The sequence below is a fragment of the Corella eumyota genome, chromosome 2 (genome assembly GCF_963082875.1).
Source record: "Corella eumyota chromosome 2, kaCorEumy4.1, whole genome shotgun sequence".
Classification (NCBI taxonomy): domain Eukaryota; kingdom Metazoa; phylum Chordata; class Ascidiacea; order Phlebobranchia; family Corellidae; genus Corella; species Corella eumyota.
The window spans coordinates 15642660-15664600 of record NC_137491.1 but is presented as its reverse complement, the minus strand read 5'-3'; the positions used below and the strand labels follow the sequence as shown (position 1 = coordinate 15664600).

The 21941-nt window shown below is 30.5% G+C and overlaps 1 protein-coding gene and 11 non-coding genes across 13 annotated transcripts in view; 11 read left to right on the top strand and 1 right to left on the bottom strand.

Annotated features, from left to right (window-relative positions):
• Positions 1–1764: 1764 nt before the first annotated feature.
• Positions 1765–21941, bottom strand: part of LOC145741339 (dynein axonemal heavy chain 7-like) — a 49767-nt gene continuing 29590 nt past the window's right edge. For both annotated transcript variants that reach the window (XM_082558912.1, XM_082558913.1), the window contains 27 exons: positions 21617–21802; positions 21356–21478; positions 20717–20975; positions 20330–20450; positions 19961–20108; positions 19378–19518; positions 18947–19132; positions 18290–18453; positions 17550–17722; positions 16851–17023; positions 16395–16528; positions 16074–16218; positions 15271–15461; positions 14849–15012; positions 14167–14414; positions 13630–13806; positions 12812–12973; positions 12024–12227; positions 7485–7646; positions 6882–7067; positions 6202–6339; positions 4810–4922; positions 4248–4365; positions 3641–3793; positions 2999–3176; positions 2553–2680; positions 1765–2382 (listed from right to left, as the gene is read on the bottom strand). In XM_082558912.1, coding sequence (XP_082415038.1) covers positions 2200–2382; positions 2553–2680; positions 2999–3176; positions 3641–3793; positions 4248–4365; positions 4810–4922; positions 6202–6339; positions 6882–7067; positions 7485–7646; positions 12024–12227; positions 12812–12973; positions 13630–13806; positions 14167–14414; positions 14849–15012; positions 15271–15461; positions 16074–16218; positions 16395–16528; positions 16851–17023; positions 17550–17722; positions 18290–18453; positions 18947–19132; positions 19378–19518; positions 19961–20108; positions 20330–20450; positions 20717–20975; positions 21356–21478; positions 21617–21802 — 4458 coding nt within the window. In that variant the 3' untranslated portion in view covers positions 1765–2199. The remainder of the gene's footprint in view (positions 2383–2552; positions 2681–2998; positions 3177–3640; positions 3794–4247; positions 4366–4809; positions 4923–6201; positions 6340–6881; positions 7068–7484; positions 7647–12023; positions 12228–12811; positions 12974–13629; positions 13807–14166; positions 14415–14848; positions 15013–15270; positions 15462–16073; positions 16219–16394; positions 16529–16850; positions 17024–17549; positions 17723–18289; positions 18454–18946; positions 19133–19377; positions 19519–19960; positions 20109–20329; positions 20451–20716; positions 20976–21355; positions 21479–21616; positions 21803–21941) is intronic.
• Positions 7921–7993, top strand: Trnak-cuu (transfer RNA lysine (anticodon CUU)). Its single transcript has one exon. It is a non-coding gene; the product is annotated as a tRNA-Lys (tRNA).
• On the top strand, positions 8319–8391 carry Trnak-cuu (transfer RNA lysine (anticodon CUU)). The gene has a single exon. It is a non-coding gene; the product is annotated as a tRNA-Lys (tRNA).
• On the top strand, positions 8739–8811 carry Trnak-cuu (transfer RNA lysine (anticodon CUU)). Its single transcript has one exon. It is a non-coding gene; the product is annotated as a tRNA-Lys (tRNA).
• Positions 9135–9207, top strand: Trnak-cuu (transfer RNA lysine (anticodon CUU)). The gene has a single exon. It is a non-coding gene; the product is annotated as a tRNA-Lys (tRNA).
• Trnak-cuu (transfer RNA lysine (anticodon CUU)) lies at positions 9568–9640 on the top strand. The gene has a single exon. It is a non-coding gene; the product is annotated as a tRNA-Lys (tRNA).
• Trnak-cuu (transfer RNA lysine (anticodon CUU)) lies at positions 9961–10033 on the top strand. Its single transcript has one exon. It is a non-coding gene; the product is annotated as a tRNA-Lys (tRNA).
• Trnak-cuu (transfer RNA lysine (anticodon CUU)) lies at positions 10309–10381 on the top strand. The gene has a single exon. It is a non-coding gene; the product is annotated as a tRNA-Lys (tRNA).
• Positions 10732–10804, top strand: Trnak-cuu (transfer RNA lysine (anticodon CUU)). The gene has a single exon. It is a non-coding gene; the product is annotated as a tRNA-Lys (tRNA).
• Trnak-cuu (transfer RNA lysine (anticodon CUU)) lies at positions 11152–11224 on the top strand. Its single transcript has one exon. It is a non-coding gene; the product is annotated as a tRNA-Lys (tRNA).
• Positions 11539–11611, top strand: Trnak-cuu (transfer RNA lysine (anticodon CUU)). Its single transcript has one exon. It is a non-coding gene; the product is annotated as a tRNA-Lys (tRNA).
• On the top strand, positions 11908–11980 carry Trnak-cuu (transfer RNA lysine (anticodon CUU)). The gene has a single exon. It is a non-coding gene; the product is annotated as a tRNA-Lys (tRNA).

Here is a 21941-nt window from a genome sequence, read left to right as displayed (position 1 = left end):
ATAGGTGTTTATTTATTAAAATTTAAAGATTGTTTTTACTTTTTTAAATTTTAGTCTATTGTATATCATGATAGCAGTAGCTCAAAAATAGATAAAAAATTTAATTTTTGTTTGTTTATTTTATTTAAATTATTGTTTACTTATTTAAAATTTAATTTTGACATTAAGTTGTCAAAATTTAATATAATAAACTTTATAATAAAAGTAGTTAAAAAACATATTTAAAAAATAACTTTTGTTTATTTATCATATGTAAATGCTTGTTTATTTATTAAAAATCAAAAATCAATTTTAGAATTTAAAATTTAGTCTAATGTGTATTCTGATATTAACAACTTAAAACTCGGTTAAAATATTAATTTTTGTATGTATAATATATTTGAATACTTGTTTGTTTATTAAAAATCAAAGATATGTAATAGTCTTAGTAAATGTTTACGCATATCTTTTTTCATTTATTAAAATTTATGCTAAACATAATCAAATTATTTCGAACCATATTTTATTTATCAAATAAATCTAGTTTTATTATTATTTTTTAATAGTTTAATAATCACAGTCATTAAAATTTATTTAAGTGAAACGAAAGTAGTGTTTTTGAAATATTTTGTCTGATTAGCGCCATCAGCTGATAAAGATTTAAGTAGAAACAAAATTGTGAGGTAAATAGTCTTTAGGCAAATTGCGTTTTATAGTTGGCCAATTTACGTCGGCAGTTTTAGGTTGGTCTCTTTAAACTTTTTAATAATGATATAAACAATAAAGTTCGGATTACGTACTAACTTAAGGTAGAATGTGTTAATTTGGATTTTTAATACAGCTTTATTATAAACTTATTGTACAACAATATTACGTTTATATTGGTAGGAATATTATTAAAGAATGAAGGTAAAAAAGTTATAAGAGGACAACACAGGACAATACATTCACCACACAAGATAAGATAAAATGTGAAAACCACGTAGACTGTTGTTTTTGTATTAAGGCAACCAGCAGCATTTCCTAAAAAAGGGTTAGGGCAGGGTTTAATAAAAATGTCTTATTGTCAATATTTGGTGTTTATCAAATGAAAGTAAATATAGTCAACGCGTTCTGTGTAGTTCTGTGTGGTAAATGGTTGTTCCTATGTGGTTCCGTGTGGTCATCTGTGGTAATTAGTAGGACCCGGCTTTATAAACAACTAGGGCAAACTTTAAAAATATGTTTATTAAACTTACAGTTGTCTGCCCTTGGTGTATAAAAAAATGTTAATTTTTTTAACAAATACTACTGTTTTTGTTAAAAAAATCTAATTTTATCTATGTCAAAGTTAAATATTAAAAGTTAAGCTATCAAAACTCCCATTAAACATCTCTCAATTTAACTATTTTTCGGATAACTGTGGCGGCCAAAATAAACTAGTTAGGGAATAACTATACAATATATTAACATAACACCAATATAAAACAATATAAACATTTACTAATCTGATCATATATAAACTTACTATATATGCAGCAAAATACGTATTTTCTTTCATCTTTGGACTTTTTTATGACATATTGTAAACACCTTTATTTTTCTCAATCTTTGCTTTTAAACAAGTTGATTATTTACTTCTTTGATAAAAGTTACAAGCGATAAAATCTGCAGGCAATTTAATGTTGCACTCTTTTCTTATCAGCAAAACAACATTTCAACTCAAGGCGATTTAAGTTTATAAAGGCGTTTTTAGTGCAGGCTGTACCTAAAAAACTAACACAAGACAACATCGCTTCACTGCAAACTACGCTTACGTTTATTTTAACCTAAAATATATATATACATTTAACAGTAAAAAGACACAGTGTGTTATCCTCAAAAATACTTCTTTTAAAATAAATTAGACTAAACTATAAAACTATAAAGTGGCACTTAAAGACTATGTAGGATTGGATTATTTTGTAGTAAAAATCTGTTGGGCAAAGCGTTTGTACAAAATAAATGCAATAGGAAAAAAAATACAGTACTCGTTTTTTGGGGGGCTGTAATGAGTATATGCAAATAAAACACTAATAAAAAAGTAATATATATATATAGTATTTTTATAGTTAAATTTAACAAAGCAAAAATCAACTACTAAGGCAACAAAATAAGCAAATGAACTCTAAATGTACTAAAAACAGCTACACCAACTTAATAATAAAAAAAAACACAAAATTAAACAATTTTTTGTACAAGTTAGTTGTCAAGTTGACAAATCAACGCCACGCCTCTTCCAATCCAATGAGAGGGGGGCTTGTCCGAGTTAAGGGTCATCCCGATGACGAAGTTAGTTGAATGACCGGTAGTGGACAGCACACCACGACGCTCAGTGGTCTTATAAACAGGGGACAGGTAGGATGGCTTGTCCGGTATGTCCGCCTAAAAAGAAAATTCAAACATTTTTCAAAATTTTAAATTTCAAATTTTTTGTAGTTATAATAATTTAAAAAAAAATATGAATAACTTAACAGGTTATAATATCAATACACCATATACTAATATAGTCGATACAAAATCAAGTAACAGACTAAATTATTTAAAATACAAACCTTTTTCATTGGGACCAGTAAAATTTTAGGCATAGGATCGTGCAAGGCTTTCGGTATAGATTCAGCCAATCTTTTTGTTTTTCTGTCCCAGCGTGCACCCTCGACATATAATCCGTAGATGTATGCACCTACAAATATTTTGTGTTAAAAAAGTTTATAAGTTCCATATAGTTTTACTTTTATTAACAAAGAGTCGATTGCCCGCCTTACAGTCGTCATTTTAATTGTTGTAGTATCATGCCAACTCTTAACTAACCCTAAAATTATACATATATGTATAGATCGTACAGTAAACCTTTTGCTAATTTAGGTTGGTACTTGAGCAAATTTAAGCAAAAAACATTAATTTTAAAACCTTTTTTATAAAACCTTCTTATATGACATTGTATGACCTTAAATAAATTTTTCACTTTCAAAATGCGATGTTTAAAAATCAATTCTTATACCATCATCAGGTGGAGTTTTGTATTCTTTGTCTTCAAGCACTAAATAATCGAAGCCAAGCAAATCGATGGGAATTGTATATTTTCTAGCGTAATTTTGTTGTACACCAGTCAAGAAGGCTTGGGTGAAGAAAAATCCAGAAACCCAAAATTGTGGAGGTGGACCATTTTCATACCATTTCTGATAAAAGAAAGTGGTATAAAAAAATATTTTTTGATTTTTTGTTACAAAAAGTTAATTTTTTTTGTTAATATTTAGCAATATCCTTGTTTGTTTATTACTAGCATGACCTTCTAGATAATGTGTTCCCAAAGGTCTTGGGTTCGAGTCGCACTAATGCCATGATTTTAGGGTTTCAATTAGGGGCGCCCGCATTTAAGTCACACATATATTTTTACACCTTTGTAAAAATTCGTTTTTTTTTAATTGAAACTCTATTTTTAAAATTAAAAATTTAAAAATTTAAAATCTATCCGTAAACGCCGGGGTTGAAACCGGATAATGTGGCATTGGTTCTACTCAAACCCGAAACCTTCCTGGAAACCCCAACCTAAACCCAAAACCTTTCAGATAACCTTCCCAACCCAAACCCACAACGTAGTTCACTGCAATGACCGATAGACCACACTCCTGGACAAACTTACCTGCAAAAAGTTTAGTCGTTCAAGAAAGTCGTTGACGTAGCCACCAAGCGGTTTAAGACTCGGATAAGATTTTTTCATCCACATTTGAGGGATTTTTCCTTGGAGAATGTTGTTTAACACCTCTTCAAGATCTGAGCTCATTACAACCAAACCCTAAAAAAATTATAAGTGGTAAAAATATATTGTTATTTTTTCTTTATATTTATTCATCATCGATGTCGAAAGGTCGACTTTACAACCCAAACATAAACCTAAACACATCAGTTACCGTAACCCAGCCTTAAGTTGCTTTCGGCAGTTTTAGATACTATAGATTATAATTGCCGGAAAATTAAGTTGCTGATTAAGTGTTGGCTTAACAGGGGTTTATACTGTTTATAGCGCCGTACTTAAAGGCGCTACACTATGTGAGCAGTGAAGATGGAACCCAGGACCTCATTTAGTGAGGCCAAGTGTTCTGACCACTACACCACGCTGTTGGTTTTATTGCGATATAATTTTTACACAGTAATATTAATATTAAGTTTTAAGCACTGGGCGTATGATATACAACTAAAATTTTTAAGCATGACATATGCTTTATCCAATGTAAGATATACCAACTTACCTTGATTGCTTTCTGTACATTGATAAGAGAGTTTCGAATAGTTGTAGTAAGAACGTTAAAGCGGACCATCTCTTGTACAAGCACGGTGTTCATTGATTGCTTGTACTCTGTGGGGTATCTAAAGTAAACAAATATTTATTTAATTTTGTTGTGAAAGAACAGACCTTACTGTCTAAAAGTAGGGTAATATTTGTTAGCATTCAGTCTTGAGTTGGTCACATTATCAAATTATGAACCAGTCGACTGTTTTTTTTTGCCTGACTACAGTTATAGTAATTTGAGCTTACTTAATAGCTGTACTGCATTAAAGCAGTAAAGATTAAACCGTAGACCTATGTAGTAAATTAGATAAGTGTTATAACTACTACACCTCACCGTCGGCCAGTCTTTATTTTTAACGAATACTGACATATTACCGAAAACCCCTTTACCGAATGAACATTTAAACGAAAACAATATAACTCAAATTGCCATATTAAAAAGAATAAGATATTTTACTATTAACTCTTGACTACCCTAACCCTCCTCTAAAATTTACAAATAAAATAAAAAAGTATCTTACTTTCTGAGTGCAGCTTCAGTGTCAAAGTTGGGTGGAACTTTGCTGAGAATATCACCTGCTACATTGTATACTAAAGTATCATTTGAATCTCCTCCTCCACCGGTGGATCGTGACTATGAAATAGTAATTACATTTTAATTCGGTTTAAAATAAAACAGAATGTAAAGGCAGCATAAAGGTAAAAAATATAGTTACCACTTTATTTTGACCATTAACTCTCATTATGGCTTTTCGATATCGATATACCAAAAATTAAAATTTTTTTTAGGCGGGACAAATCAAAAAAATAAAACAAAAGTAAAATTAATCAAAATTGGTTTCAAACAAAATTAAAATTCCTTAGCTAATAATAGAATAAAAAAAGTATTACAAAATTAAATTTAAATCACACATTTTTTAAAACACACAGATTCAAAATAAATGAAATTTTAATATGAATGCATTGAGGCATTGAAATAATCATTTTACAAAATGATTAAAAAAGCGCAGTATCACACAAAAACTGCAAAAAAATGAAAAAATAAATTATTTTAAGCCATTTAAGTCTATTAAATATTTAAATCAAAAACAACACCACAAAAAATCAATCTAATGATGCTTTATAATCAATAGATTATAATTCAATGAAAATGCCTAAGGTATCTTGTATTCTCAATTTTAAACTGATACGTCACTAAGTTAACCTAAACCTAATGAATGAACTAATTTGCTATATTATTAAACTTACAATCTAAACTGAAAAAAAATATTTTTTTTAACTGAAAAACTAAAATATAAATAAAAAATTTTCTGAATAAATAATTAAACTGATTTAAAACTGAAAATAACTTAAAAATGAAATTAAATGGAAAAGCATTGGAACAAAATAAAACTGGGTACTTACACCGCCATCTTGCTAAATTGTTAATCAAAAAACAAAAATGTTAATCACTGCAGTTTTAAAATAGGTAATAATTTAAACAAGATACAGTATTAGTTTTTTAATTAAAAAATACAAAATTATTAAAAAAAAACAGGTTAAAAAAATAAAAACAAGTTAAAAAATTTTTAAAGTAGAAACAGTGTTATTTTTTAGTATTTTAAGAGTAACATTGATTACTTGGACCTAGCCTTTACTTAACTTTGGCAGTTTTGAATAACAGTAATTTTAATTGACGACAATATATATTCTGATTATTTTTTGGTTAAGAAGAGGTTTAGACCATTTACGTCGTCTTACTTAGAGGGCTAAAGCATGAAATCAGTGGGAATTGAACCCTACAACCTCATGTAGTAACCCCAAGTGTTCCAACCGATACACCACGCAAAGGTTTATTTACAGTAATAATCTACTTTTTACCCACATAAAAATCATTTTTAATTCTTGATTATTTAACAACAAAAGTAACTTACCAGCGTCAGTAGGATACTGTTAAACAAGATAGTCGTTTCGTTTTGATCTTTAGCGATATCAGCATTAGCATGCATTCCAAACACTTGTGGGTCTGACACCATTGGAAGATTTTTGTTAAATTCAACATAACTCTCCCACTAAAATAACATTTTTTATTTAAGACAAAAAAAAATACAAAAAAATATACAAAAAAAAATCGACTTGACAACCAAAATATAAAGTAACATCTATTACCCCGAGCCAGTCTCAAGTTGCCTTTGGCAGTTTGGGTTGTTATTGATTATAATTGCCGACTGGTAAGCTGCTGATTAAGTACTGGCTCAGCAGGAGTTCATACCGTTTATATCGCCTTACTAAAGGGCGTTACAACATAGAGTAGTGGGCATTGCATTATACCGGACATCGGACACAACTTAATATATAATTTTTTTTTTCATATCAGTTAGGGTGATGGGTTTTTATATCTTTTATTGGGTAGAGGTGTAATATTGTGACGTATTTGAGCTATCTGTGAACGCCGGGTTCAAGGGCGAATAGTGTGGCAATGGTGCGGCTCGAATCCGAAACCTTTCGGCTGGTAGTCCGCTGCCATGACCGCTTAACCACATTAGCGGACAAATATATAAAACAAACAAAAACTTAATATATAAAACAAACAAAATAGCAAGATATTACTTACATCGCCCTCTGGCGGTCTCTGGTAAGTCTTTTCTTCATCAAAGAAACATTCTTCGCCTACGGTCACTGTTTCGTTATAACCACGTTGTAATATCGAGTTTAGAGTTCTTCTATCCCAGTCATCAGTAACTCTGCCTCCGTAGTTACATTCACCAGCCAAGTACACAAGTGCAGTAAGCGGCACGAACTAAAAACAAGTTTGTGAATATTTTACAAATGTTGATTAAATTTGCTTTATTTCTTCATGAACTTTTCAGCTTATAAAAATGCAACGGCGTGGAGTGGTGGTTAGAACATTTTGTTTTCCAGACTGAAGTCCGTGGTTTGATCCCAACTGCTAGCGTGTCGGAGTGCCTTTTAGTGAGGCACAAACAATATCATTTCAGCAAAATCATAAACCATTTAAAAAAGAAATTATTATTAGGCAAAAAGATTAATAATATTTAAATGGTGGCAACCCTAGACTTAGTCGGGTCAAATAAGTTATTTCATGTCAAAGCCATACTTTCTAAATATATTTTTAAAGGTAAATATTAAAAAATATACAGAATTCACAAACGTTAGACGATAACACTTAAATAACAAAAATTTAAATAAATCTTACATCGTATTGGTTAAGGAACATGTGAAGTTGTCGCACAGAAATCCTGAGATCAGTTTCATTAAACTCGTACGGAATATTCCAACCGAGTGGTCCAAATTGTCGACGTTCTTGGACTTGGGCGTGGAAGAAACATAAACCAAACAACAAGCGGCGGAAAGGAACCTATAGAAAATAATTTGTCAGTCATTTATATTCGTTTAATAATAGATTAAGGTGTTTGAATTCTAATTAAACTTAAATTGTGCCTAACATAGATCATATTACATGGCAATACAAAAAATACATTTTTGTAAAAAGAACTTAAAAACAATACTCTCTAACAACATAGGCTAAGCCAGGTCCAGATAAAAAAAATACATAAGCAGGTTTAGAGTTAAAAGGTTATTTGCAAATTCCTATGCATATAAATTCCTATGCATAGCCTCATGTTATTGTCGCCCGGCTAGCTCAGTCGGTAGAGCGTTGGACTCTTAATCCAACGGTCGTGGGTTCGAGCCCCACGTTGGGCGATTAATTTTATTTTGGAAAACTTTATTAAGCTTCGCGCTATAACGTTAGTAGTATCAAAAACTTTAGTTACAATTTTATATAATAACCTGGCAATTTTTTATTAAATGTTACAAAATATATTTTAATTTTGAATAAACTCAAATTGTGCCTTACATAAACACTTTTTAACTCCAATGCACGGTGTTAAAAAAACATTTTGTAAAGACAAATTTAAAAAATCCCGCTATAACAACATAGGTTAGGTCCAAAAATATGCATGCGTAGGTGAAGGAGTTAAAAGGGTGATTCGCAAAGTTCAATGCATATCAGCCAAGTTTAAATGTCGCCCGGCTAGCTCAGTCGGTAGAGCGTTGGACTCTTAATCCAACGGTCGTGGGTTCGAGCCCCACGTTGGGCGAATGTTTTTTTGATGCTTTTAATGCTTTTTATTTTAATGCCTTTTATGCTATGGACGTTTGTAAAACCATTGGGTAAAACATCAGTTAACATTTTATATATTAAACTAATATCTTTATATTTATCTATACAAATAAACTCAAATTGGGCCGTACATAAACAGTTCTTAACTACCTTGCATGTTGCTACAAAAAATACATGTTTGGAAAAAGAACGACGATTTTAAAATAACACGCTACAACAACATAGGCTAAGCTAGATCCTAAATATACATGCGCTGGTTTAAGAGTTGAAGAGTTAAAGGGGTCATTCGCAAAGTCCTAAAAATATAAGCAACTCTTATTTGTCGCCCGGCTAGCTCAGTCGGTAGAGCGTTGGACTCTTAATCCAACGGTCGTGGGTTCGAGCCCCACGTTGGGCGATTTAATGTTTTTTTTAATAATCTTATTAGACAGACTACAGACATTTGTAATACTAGTAAAGTAAAACAGCGGTCACCTTTTTATACTTGATGTTGCGAAGGTGTACTTCAATTTTTAATAAATTCAAGTTGTGCCTTACATTAACGGTTCTTAACTCTATTGCGTGGATTTAAAAATTAATGTTTGTGAAGGGAATTTTAAAACAATACGCTATAACAACATAGGCTAAGTTATACGTTAGGTTCAAAAATATGCATGTGGGTGTAAGGGGTTAAGGGAGTAATTTGCAAAGTTCAATGCCTAACAGCAACTTAGAATTGTCGCCCGGCTAGCTCAGTCGGTAGAGCGTTGGACTCTTAATCCAACGGTCGTGGGTTCGAGCCCCACGTTGGGCGCTTGTTTTTTAAAGCCTTTTTCTGGTTTGGACGTTTGTAGAACCATTGAGTAAAACATCAGTTAACATTTTATATATTAAACTAACAACCTTTCTTTATATAATTTTTTTATAAACTCAAATTAAATTAAAACAGTGTTCATCTTTTTATATTTAATGGTACAAAAGTGTATTTTCATTTTAAATAAATTGAAATTGTGTCTTACATAAACTGTACTTAACTCAATTGCACGGTGTCGGTTTGAAAAAATCATGTTACAAACAACATACGCCAAGTTAGATTCTAATCATGCATGTGTTGGTTTAAGAGTTAAAGGGGTCATTCGCAAAGTGCTGAGGATATTATCAACTCTTAATTGTCGCCCGGCTAGCTCAGTCGGTAGAGCGTTGGACTCTTAATCCAACGGTCGTGGGTTCGAGCCCCACGTTGGGCGAATTAATTTTTTTTTTAATAATCTTATTAGACAGACTACAGACATTTGTAATACTAGTAAAGTAAAACAGCCCCTTTTTATACTTGATGTTGCGAAAGTGTATTTCAATTTTAAATAAATTCAAATTGTGCCTTACATAAATGGTTCTTAACTCTATTGCGTGGTTTGAAAAATTAAAGTTTGTGAAGGGAATTTTAAAATAACACGGTAAAACAACATAGGCTAAGTTAGGTCCTAAATATACATGCGTTGGTTTAAGAGTTGAAGTGTTAGAGGGGTCATTCGCAAAGTCCTAAAAATATTAGCAACTCTCATTTGTCGCCCGGCTAGCTCAGTCGGTAGAGCGTTGGACTCTTAATCCAACGGTCGTGGGTTCGAGCCCCACGTTGGGCGATTAATTTTATTTTGAAAACTTTTTTAGACTTTGGGCTAAGACGTTAGTAGTACCATTAAAAAGTGTATTTTAATTATATTTAACTTAATTTGTGCCCTACATAAACACTTATTAACTCTATTGCACGGTGTCGAAAAAACAGTCGTATAGTGAATTTTAAAACAACACGCTATAACAACATAGGCTAAGTTAGGTCTAAAAATATGCATGTGGGTGTAAGGGGTTAAGGGAGTAATTTGCAAAGTTCAATGCATATCAGCAACTTAGAATTGTCGCCCGGCTAGCTCAGTCGGTAGAGCGTTGGACTCTTAATCCAACGGTCGTGGGTTCGAGCCCCACGTTGGGCGCTTGTTTTTTAAAGCCTTTTTCTGGTTTGGACGTTTGTAGAACCATTGAGTAAAACATCAGTTAACATTTTATATATTAAACTAACAACCTTTCTTTATATAAATTTTTTATAAACTTAAATTAAATTAAAACAGTGTTCATCTTTTTATATTTAATGGTACAAAAGTGTATTTTCATTTTAAATAAATTGAAATTGTGTCTTACATAAACTGTACTTATCTCAATTGCACGGTGTCGGTTTGAAAAAATTAAGTTACAAACAACATACGCCAAGTTAGATTCTAATCATGCATGTGTTGGTTTAAGAGTTAAAGGGGTCATTCGCAAAGTGCTGAGGATATTATATGTCGCCCGGCTAGCTCAGTCGGTAGAGCGTTGGACTCTTAATCCAACGGTCGTGGGTTCGAGCCCCACGTTGGGCGATTGTTTTTTTGATGCTTTCAATGCTTTTTATTTTAATGCCTTTTATGCTATGGACGTTTGTAAAACCATTGGGTAAAACATCAGTTAACATTTTATATATTAAACTAACATCTTTATATTTATCTATACAAATAAACTCAAATTGTGCCGTACATAAACAGTTCTTAACTACCTTGCATGTTGCTACAAAAAATACATGTTTGGAAAAAGAACGACGATTTTAAAATAACACGCTAAAACAACATACGCTAAGCTATATCCTAAATATGAATGCGTTGGTTTAAGAGTTGAAGAGTTAAAGGGGTCATTCGCAAAGTCCTAAGGATATTAGCAACCCTTAATTGTCGCCCGGCTAGCTCAGTCGGTAGAGCGTTGGACTCTTAATCCAACGGTCGTGGGTTCGAGCCCCACGTTGGGCGATTTAATGTTTTTTAATAATCTTATCTGACAGACTACGGACATTTGTAATACTATTATATTAAAAAAGCGGTCACCTTTTTATATTTGATGGTGCGAAAGTGTATATTAATTTTAAATAAATTCAAGTTGTGCCTTACGTAAATGGTTCTTAACTCTATTGCGTGGATTTAAAAATTAATGTTTGTGAGTAGAATTTTAAAACAACACGCTATAACAACATAGGCTAAGTTAGGTCCAAAAATATGCATGTGGGTATAAGGGGTTAAGGGAGTAATTTGCAAAGTTCAATGCATATCAGCAACTTAGAATTGTCGCCCGGCTAGCTCAGTCGGTAGAGCGTTGGACTCTTAATCCAACGGTCGTGGGTTCGAGCCCCACGTTGGGCGAATTTTTAAAGATTTTTTAATAATTTTATCAGGCTACGGACATTTAATACCATTAAAGTTAAACAATTTTCATCTTTTTATATTAAATGTTACAAAAGTGTATTTTAATTAAATTCAAATTGTGCCTTACATTTGCGTGGTTCGAAAAAATGATGTTTGTGAAGGGAATTTTAAAATAACACGCTAAAACAACATAGGCTAAGTTGGATCCTAAATATACATGCGTTGGTTTAAGAGTTGAAGAGTTAAAAGGTCTATTCGCAAAGTCCTGAGGATATTAGCAACCCTTAATTGTCGCCCGGCTAGCTCAGTCGGTAGAGCGTTGGACTCTTAATCCAACGGTCGTGGGTTCGAGCCCCACGTTGGGCGATTAATTTTTTTTCTAAGAATAAATAAAAAACAGAAAACTTACAGGTTGTTTACAACTGTTGAAGAACTCGGGGTCCGAAATCGGATCGCTCAAATACGACCTCAGGATATTTGCTTTCAACCCCTTAGGAGGTTCGTTGGTCATCTTAACTCCATTTTGTAACACAGCGACAGGAAAGTTGTTGGAAGGGTAGCTGGTCAACCAAAGTCTGAAGTCAGGGTGAATGGTGTCGGGGTTGAGCGTTTCCTAAAACATATTTTGTATTAATTTATTGTCTTGTATTTGGTACCTAGCTTCTGCATTTTGATATAAATATTGTTTAATTTTTAACATTTTTTAGATATTTTTATTCTTAATGTGAAAAGGCCGACTTAACGGCCTGAACGTAGAGTAACGTATGCTATCCCAACCCAGCCTATGTTGTTATAGTTTGTTGTTTTAAATTTCTTTATCAAGTTGCCTTTGGTAGTTTTGAATGTTATTTAGCATTTGTCAGATAATTAAACTGCCAATTGGTTTTGGGCTTGGCAGTAGTTTACACCGTTTATAGCACTTAACTTAACTTAAAGGATGGAGGCAGCAACAATAGAGTCAATGACTCATTTTGCAAAGCCAAGTGTTATAACTACTGATTTTTACATACAATTTGCAGTAAAATTTTACCACCATCAGTTAAAAAAATAATTTTTAAATCTACAATTTTCAAAGTACATTTGAAATTATCTCTACAATAAGTTAAACTATAAGCGTAATTGTCAGAATTGTCAGAACTGCATTCTTATTAAAGTTTCAAACCACCATTTAAAAAACCAACAAAATATAACCCATACCTCACAAATCTTCTCCAGTGTGGACATCCACGATGTTGCGAGATGGCAATTCTGTAAAACCACCCAGGTTCCCTCTTTCACCCCCCTGTCAATCATCTTCATTGCTATTGGACCCTGGCCTTGCCCAAGCGACAGAGAACTCATTTTTGATCCACCGAAGCCCTACATTTAAATTATTTGACAAGAAGTTATTCTAAAGGTGTTGATACAGATAACAAGTAGCATAAATAAGTCAAGTAATAAATAGTTTTTATAGCTGATAACAACCATGTTGTAATTGCTTACAAACAACAATTTAAATATTAGGTAAATTAGTTGGATAACCGAACATAATAAACTTGTTTAAAATAGGTTAAGTCTATATTTAAACCAACCACTTAAAAAAAAAATATTAAATTGAAAATTTATACACCCCAGAGAAAAAGGATTACTTATTCTTTCTGAAAAAAATTAAGACTTTAAAGTAGGAATAAGCAAGAACCAAAAAGTACGAGAAAGAATTAGCGAGAACCGCAGAGTACGAAAGAGAATTAGCAAGAAAGCAAGACAAAAAAAGAGAGAAATAGCGAGGACCAAAAAGTAAAAGAAAGTATTAGTAAAGACCGTAAAGTATAAGAAGTATGAGCAAGGACAGTAAAGTACAGGCGAAAATTAGTAAGGACCATAAAGTACAAGAAAGAGAATCAGCAAAGACAGTGAAATGCGAGAGTGTATTCAATAACTGTAAAGTACGAGTAATCCAAACACTTTAAATTATCAAAAATTTAATCCAAAAATATTTTTCATTTTTAAAATCAAACTGTTACCAAAATTCTTACCTGATCATCAGCAAACTTCATGAGTGAAGCCATGGGGTCAGCACCAGGTGAAAGAACAAAGATCAGGGGTGATGTCGCGTTGCTGTCCATAAATGTCTTTGGTAAATCAAAAGGAGGAGGCTCGATAAACTTTTGACCCAAATTGTGGATGATAAAGTTTCTCATAGCAGGCACCATCTAAAAATAAGAAGTTGTGATTGTTAATAAAGTATTTTATTAGTAAATTGCAATTAAAGGATTTTATAAGATAAGTAAGTTTCTTATTTCATTTATTAAAAAAATCCCAAAAAGATATAAATTTTATTAAAAAGTAAAAAAATTTTTTGTTGTATTTCATAATTTTATTTTCTATGCAAAGCACATTTTAAAATTAAAAAAAACTGTTATTAAACCTAAAATACCCAACGCTAACACTATTAAAACTTAATTTACTGCTTTAAAAACAATGTTTTAAAAGTTATTCTAAATAGCTATTAAAAAATTTGGATATTCTGTAAAAAAAATAATGTAAATTTAAAAAAACGTCCAACTTTTTACCTTATCAGGTCTCATACATCTTAAAATCATCATCCTGTGAAACTCTTCCAATTTTCCCCAATCTGCAGGTGGGGTCTGATTATGAGGGTCAGTGCTGTCATACATCGCTTTCCACTGGTCCTTGTAAGCCGGGAACTTCTTTCTGATCCCCTGGAAGTGTTGAAGAGCATCCAATCTGCAGAGTTCATCCCAGGATTTTGAGGGGAGCCAGGTAGCAGGATTGGAATGGGGATTGTCCAAACCAACACCTAAAAAAATTTAAAAATATTTTATATTTTGCACAAAATTTATTTTATTAAAGTTTCTAATAAATTATTGGCATAATAATTAGTTATTTAACAGTTATAAATAAAAAATAAGTGGTACAAATTTTAATAAACTAGATTTTATTGTGGTAAAACTTTTTTTATCATAATTTTTCTACAAAAATAGGTAAATTATTTTATGGCTAAAATTCTTTAAAAAAAATAATTCCAATTTTTTTTTTTAACAGAAAAACAAATTTTATACAGTATTAGTTACATTGCTGACTTATTCAGTTTTAATCTACTGTATATTTTAACCAAAACAATATTTTGATTTACAAGTGCAGACACTTTTAAACTACAATCATTAAAATATATACGCAGCAGATTTCAATCATCCATTTATTTAAAAAAAATTAAAAAATTATTAAACAAACCTCCAGTAAGCAAGAATCTGTAATCATTCTCATCAACAACTCCATCGTGTTTTAGGATATTTACACACAAGAGAATCGAGAAAAGTAATTTGTCTTTTTCAAACAAGGACCGACAGATGTTGCAGTAAAGTGAGTATGTCATGTAGTTTCGCAAATGTTCCAATCTTGATAAACAAAATAATACTTTAGTTTAATAAATTTTAGAAAATCAATCTAAAAACAAAGTTAAATGTATGGTAGCTTTGTTGATTTTTAAATTTTCTATGCCAGTTTAAAAATGTTTTAGAAATAGTGCTGTTAATTTTTAACTTGTTAGTTTTTGTGACTTAACAGAAGAAATTGGTAAAGTTGCAGCTTTTTAGGCAAAAATGTTTTTATAGACAAAAAGAAGGTTATACGTAATAGCAAATGAAGGCACTTACCGTTTGGCCAGATCATCAGATTTCTCGGCGTTATCAATAGCATTGATGAACAGATTGACATACCAGACAAGTGAGTATTGATACATGGGATCAATATTAGCAAGATCAGTGATACAGAAAAACAAGATAACAGAATGAACAGAGATTGGCTTGTAACCCAAACGAGCGTTGTCAATTTTCTTTTCTGTTTCCTAAAAAATAAAACATATAACAACATCAATAAATAAAAAAGATATTCAAACTCTTTGTAAATTAAGCAGGTTATGTCCTAAATTTTCTTTGCCAGTTCTAAACAGGATTCAGTTTGTAAAACTGGAAGAATATCAATCCACTGCAAGAATCAAATCAAATGCTCAATAACTCAATTTTATAAACAATGCAACGTTTTTGTTAACTTTTTTTACTCTTACTCTTTTATAGAAAATGCCTTTAGTTTACCAAAAAAAAAATACATAAAGTTCTGTAAAATGTTGTTTTAGAAATTTTTTAAACTGCCTTAACTTTTGTAGAACAACAGGCTTTATAATAACAAAAATAGCTATATCTAAAAAAATTAAAATGCAACAAAATGAAATTTTACTTTGTATATTGTACCCCTAATTGCAGTGGTACAACATAACATACCTCTAAGATTTTTTTGATTTTGATTACAGACATCACATTTGAATGTTATTTTAAATGCAATGATTAAACAAAACTTTTGTAATAGACAGAAACATAAGTGTTCAATTTTAATTTGTTAGAGACCAATTATTTTTCTTAATATAGAACATTTTTTTTATTTTAAATAAAAAAATTATTACTTCAGCAATAGCTTGTTTCTCTGAAATTTCATTGGCCAATGTTTTTGACGAGGAAAGAACTTTGATCGCTGTTTCATCCTCAAGAATATTTCCCTCTGATGTTGATAAAACTTCTAAAATCTTGTCCTCAATCTCTTTAAGTTGCCTAAATAAAAGTATAACCATTTTAGTTTTGTTTTTGATGTTTTTATTATTATCTAATTGTATTTATTTTTTTTACATATCCAATTTTTTATTTAAAATATTAATTTTATTTTTCAGTTTTTAATTTTTTTTTCGGAAAGTTAGTTAATTTAATTCAAAAGATAAACAACAGTTTACTTCTTGTTCTCAGCAGATTGCAAGATCAAAGCATTCTTTTCTTCCTCCAATTCCGGCCTCTCTCGAGCCACAACAATCCCAAGCAACTGATCCTCAAGTCCCTCCATAGTGATCATAAAGTTAAGGAGAGTCACCTAAAAGTTAAAGTTACATTTTTATATTTGTCTTTTAGACCATTTAGAAGCTTTGTATAAGAACATATGTCAATACGTTATGTTTTTAAAAAGAATATTTCTATTAAATGCATGGTAAAAATGATTATGTTGGTTTAATTATATTATAATTCTGATTAGTTTGCTTGTTTATTAACATTTTAAACTAATTTAAAACAAGTCCTGTTCTATAATTACTCGAATATATTAACATCCAAAGTCCTAAAAAAGCATTTAAACCTATGATACTTCTGTATAATTATATATATAAACGGTAAAAACAACTTTATCAAAGCCACTTTACCTTGACAGATGTTTCAGGCAAGTAATGCGGGTTTCTGAGTTTGGTTGTCATGTAGAACCTAAAGTCAGCGCTGTACTCAATAGTCGAGTCACCAAGTCTAATGCAAATTGCTCCTCCTTGCTTGAAAGTTTGTTTCAACAACAAGGGTTCCAACATTGGGTCCAATTCCTCACCTATGTAAAATTATTAAAATATATAATTATAAATATAGTTCTAAAGGTATTATAATATAGGCCTGTCAAAAAAATAAACATATAGGTTCAATTTATGCAAAATAAATAAAACGTTTGAAGGTTAAGATTAAATTGGCAAGGGCAAATACTAGGTGCGAGTTGCGACCATATTACAACATATAAAATACCAACCTACTAGTGTAACTAACTGTACAAATGTAAAAGATAATTTTGTTGAATAGAAAACTAAGCTACTGTCAAAAACTTATTAATTATGTTTTTGTTATCGATTTTAACTGAATCAAAATTGCAGAGCACATTAGTAAGAGGTGAAAGCAACACATCTTGCAGAAATTAATAAACGATTTTTTGCTTGATTAATAATATTTAAAAGAAGGCTGGGCAAATGAAGATTGTAGCAAATAGTTATTTTTAAATTAGGCTCTTTATTTCAGATTGCACCAAAAGATCTTTTATTAAATTCATTTTTAACCGAAAAAAAATATATATTTAAAAGAATTTTTACCAATGTTTTCCAGTAACACAGGTGTTCCAAACTGAATACAATTCTCCAGGGTTCTTACAAAGTCAGAATCAGTTAGTTTAATGATATGAAGATTGTTTGCTCGTTCCATATTTTTTACCCACTTGTTTGCTTGACCTTGAGGGTCAATCATCAGCGGCCAACGTCGAGAATTACTAAAGAAATTATTATTTTTAAAAATAATAAAAAAATCTCCTAAAATAAGAATTCTTAAATTTGATATATTATAGTAAACAAAAGTAAATTTTACTAAAGGTTGGTTTAAAATATAGAAATATATAAAACTTATATTTGCCAATGTTTTTTCAGCATGGTAAAGAGTCATTAAACTAATTTCACTGACAAAAAAACAAACACTATTAAATGTAAATATTTAAAAAACTCCCCCCAAATTTTAATTGTAGATTATAGTTTACAATTATCATTAAATTTATGTACAAATTACTAACATAAATTAATTCTACAAACAGTCAAATATTAAAGCAAGTTTTTACCAAAAATCAAATGTACATATACCGAAGCTTAGTAAACAATATATATGTTTAAACTGTAAAAAAATGCTCTTTTTGGTGCACATGTAAATTATCCTGGGCATTTATTAGTTATATGATACAATTATATTAAGACATTTAAAATGCAGCTCATAAGAAAGCTATCTACTAGTAATAGAAGTAATATAAAAATTATCTCTTTCTTACAGTCAATTTTGATGTTTAACCTACTTGATAATGATACCATTCTCAATAGAGAAACTGTCAGTGGGAAGTCCATAAATATTCCACTGCCTAATTTTAACAGGTTCACCCAACACCATGTGTAATGTCACATGATCTGTGCACGGAATTCCAATTGATCTGCAAGTGTCTAACCATATCTTTGTTTGATCCTGAAAAACACAGAAAATTAATTATAACTTCGAAGTTGAATTTAGCAGAATCAACACAGTTTTATTTAAAAAAATGCTGATAAAAATTATTAAGAATGCAGTTTGACTAAAATCAAAGGACTTTGCTTTTACTAAACAAAACCTCTTTTTTTAATTTAACAATACCTAAAATTATAAACTTTTGCACACCATTGATAATAATTTTGACAGGCAGGTTTTGTAGTTACAACACTTAATTTTACAACTTTAAGTTTTATGGTTTGATTCCCACTGATTTTAGGCCATATTGCCCCATAAGTAAGGCACTGTAACTGGAACCTACATCTGAGCCCAAAAAAGTTAATAATCTTCAAAACTGACATAATAACATTAAACAGGGTAATACAAGTTACCCTAGGAAGTCGATTTTCTATGATAAAACTGAGGAAATCTAAATATTTCATTAAATTTGAATTTTGTACAAAAAATTGATTTAAATTTAAATACAACCCACATCTCTAAACTTTGAGGTAAATGTCCCTAAATAAGCCACAACACCCGAAGCAATAAGAACGTCTCCCGTAAGGTTGTTGAATGTGATTCCAAGAGTTCGAGCTGTCTCCCCCCATCTGTCCTTCTCACCCCCTAAACTCTCAATCAGCTGAGTTGCACGTGAAAGTTTCTTGCTGCAAAGATCAACCTGAAATATAAAACAATAAAATTTAAAATTATACATAATCTTAGTGTGTTTTTGCCAAACTATTAAGTTTTAAAGTTTTAGAAACTATAAAGTTTTAAAATTTTAACTTTTGTTTAGTAATTTTTTATACTTTATTGTATTTTTTCAATTTTTATAACAAAAATAAAACAATGAAAGCATTTAAACTGCATATTTTATTTTCTGTACAAACAAAAAAATTATAACAAAAACTTATAGATTTTAACCTGGTTTTCCAAATCTCCCTTCTTCTGTTTATTAAACTCTAAAGAGTCCTCCAGTCTCTGAAGTTTATCCTGAACCTCCTTAAGAGCAGCTTGCTTCTTCTTTAAACTCGTCATTGCAACTTTAAGTTCTCCTTCAGCTTCCTATTAAAAATAGTTTGCAAAATTGATTTTTGACAAAATTTTAAGTATACTAAAAAATTAGAAAAAAAAAATTTTAATTAAAAATTTAGAAGTAGCCATAACTATTTATTTGAAGACATTTTACCAAAAACCATACATTAATAGCAAATTGTACAATTCCTTTATTTAATAAGTTATTTATGACATGTAATAAGTCTTTGTTTAAAATTTGTTACTATGATTAAAGATTTATAAGAGTCTAGTGTCATTGTTTAAAACCACTTAATTAAAAACACCAATAACAATAATTGTTTTTTAAAACAAATTTTTTTAAATATAATAGGCTTACAAATTTTATGCTGAAAAAGCCTTTGTTTTTAGTTGTGGGTTAATGAAAAACTAGTTAAAACATCTTTAACTGCAAAAACACAAAACCACTTTTAAAGTAATTTAATTTACAAACCTTGAGTTTAATTTTCTTGGGTGCCACAACTTTAGCGACCCTGTCATAAGATTCCATAGCTCTAACCCACTTACACAAACCCTCACAAGCAGTTGAAGCATTCTTGATCTTTTCAGGCACAAACTCGGGGTTTGTTATGTATTTGGTCCTGCAAACATATGAGTTATGTTATTTGCATCATTTGAAAATAAATTTAAAAAAACACATGATATTCCTTATAAATTTTAGCCTAGAGAATAGTTTTTATAATCTTTTTACATTCTAAAAAGTCATAAAAATGCATTAGTGCGTTTACAAATATCATGGTATTAGATAAACTTATCCAATAAGCAACCAAAAACACCTTTTAACAGTAAATTTGATAGTAACCTGATAATTTTCATAAGAGCTGGGGGAATATTGTCTTTGTCATATTCTTGAAGACCTTGCAAGAATTTCATGTCTCCCAATACTTTCTTGGAAGGCACCCAGTAATCTTCAATCTTTTTACCTGCATAAATATTAAAATAACACTTGAATAAAAATGAAAATGAAAAAATGGGGCCGTTAAAAATAGTAACAAAAAACAAAAAAATTGTTTAGTTTAGGTTCCGACATTCATTAAAATTACAATTAAAAAAAAAATTTTAATTTTTTAACATGGCACCACATACGAAAAAAACATGGAGTCTAAGCAGTTCGCGTGCTTTTTGCAAAAACCGATTAAAAAAAATTATTTACAAAAATCTACATAAAAACATCAAAAAAATTACAAACCGCTTCCAGATGGATCAGGAATTCTCTCAGGTTTAATTCCTTTCAGGATACAAATGGTCTCCATTGTAAGTTTAACTGGCGGAGGTGGATTTTTCATGGATTTCACAATAGTGATATCTGCCGGTGTAAGAGTGTTTAAGGCAGCGAGTGCAGCTTCCAAAATCGGAATTGCCTCTGCTAAATCAGCGTCACATTCATCCTTGATTCCCTTGGCAACACTGGCTTGCTCGTTGGCAACAGCTTCATCAGCTTTTACAACCTTTAAAAAAATTTTTCAATGGTTTTGATTCAAGCATCTCAAAATATGTCAAACTACTATGTCAGTTTAAACTAAGGGCCCAAACCTTATGTATTTCAGGATGTATTTCAACTTATTTGATTAAATACTTAAAAAAATACAAAAAACAAGCAACACAATATTTTTCCCATATTGCAAATGATACTTTTTTAATTGTTTGGTCCAACAAATTGAACTTAAAATTTGGAGGAATACGCTTTTTGTAAATTATACCTTATTTTACATAAATTAAAGAACTTATTTTAAACTTATAAAGATCCAGAATACAATTTATTAAAATGTTTGCTGTCCAATTTAACTGTTTCACCCACAAAGTTATTTTTTTGAAAACAAAATGTTACCTTTTCAACTTTAGCAACTTCAACACTCTCCCTCTCCACGTTGACCATAATTTCTTCAACTTCTCTACTTGAAACCACAAGTTTAGGTTGGAGATCTCGCAACTCTTTCTGCATGTCTGCCACCTATTAGAAAAAGATAGAAAATATCATGATAAACTGCAGTTTAAAAATCATTTAAAAAGTAATAAAATGGGTAAGATTTATTTGTTTATAAGTAAAATTCACAGTTATTAATAATTTTTTTTATTTTAAAAATCTAACCTGAGAGGCAGCAGAATTAAGTTTGTCTAACCCAACTTCATATCTTCTCTTAAGTTTGTGAACTTCTGTTCTCTTCTTACCCAGCAAAGCTTTAAATGTTGAAATCAGTTCCAAATATGAAGTGGGTGTCACATAATTGTGACGTTGTAGCTCATGAAGAAATCTTTCAGATAAAGTACGAGTGCTCTGAATAAAAATAGTTTCAAATTTAATTTTTTGCTATTTATTGTAATTTATTTTAAAGCTGCCTAAAAAAAAATATTTAAAAAAATTGGAAATGTAATTTATATTTTTCTTTCTTAATTAAAAATAAAAATGAGCCTAT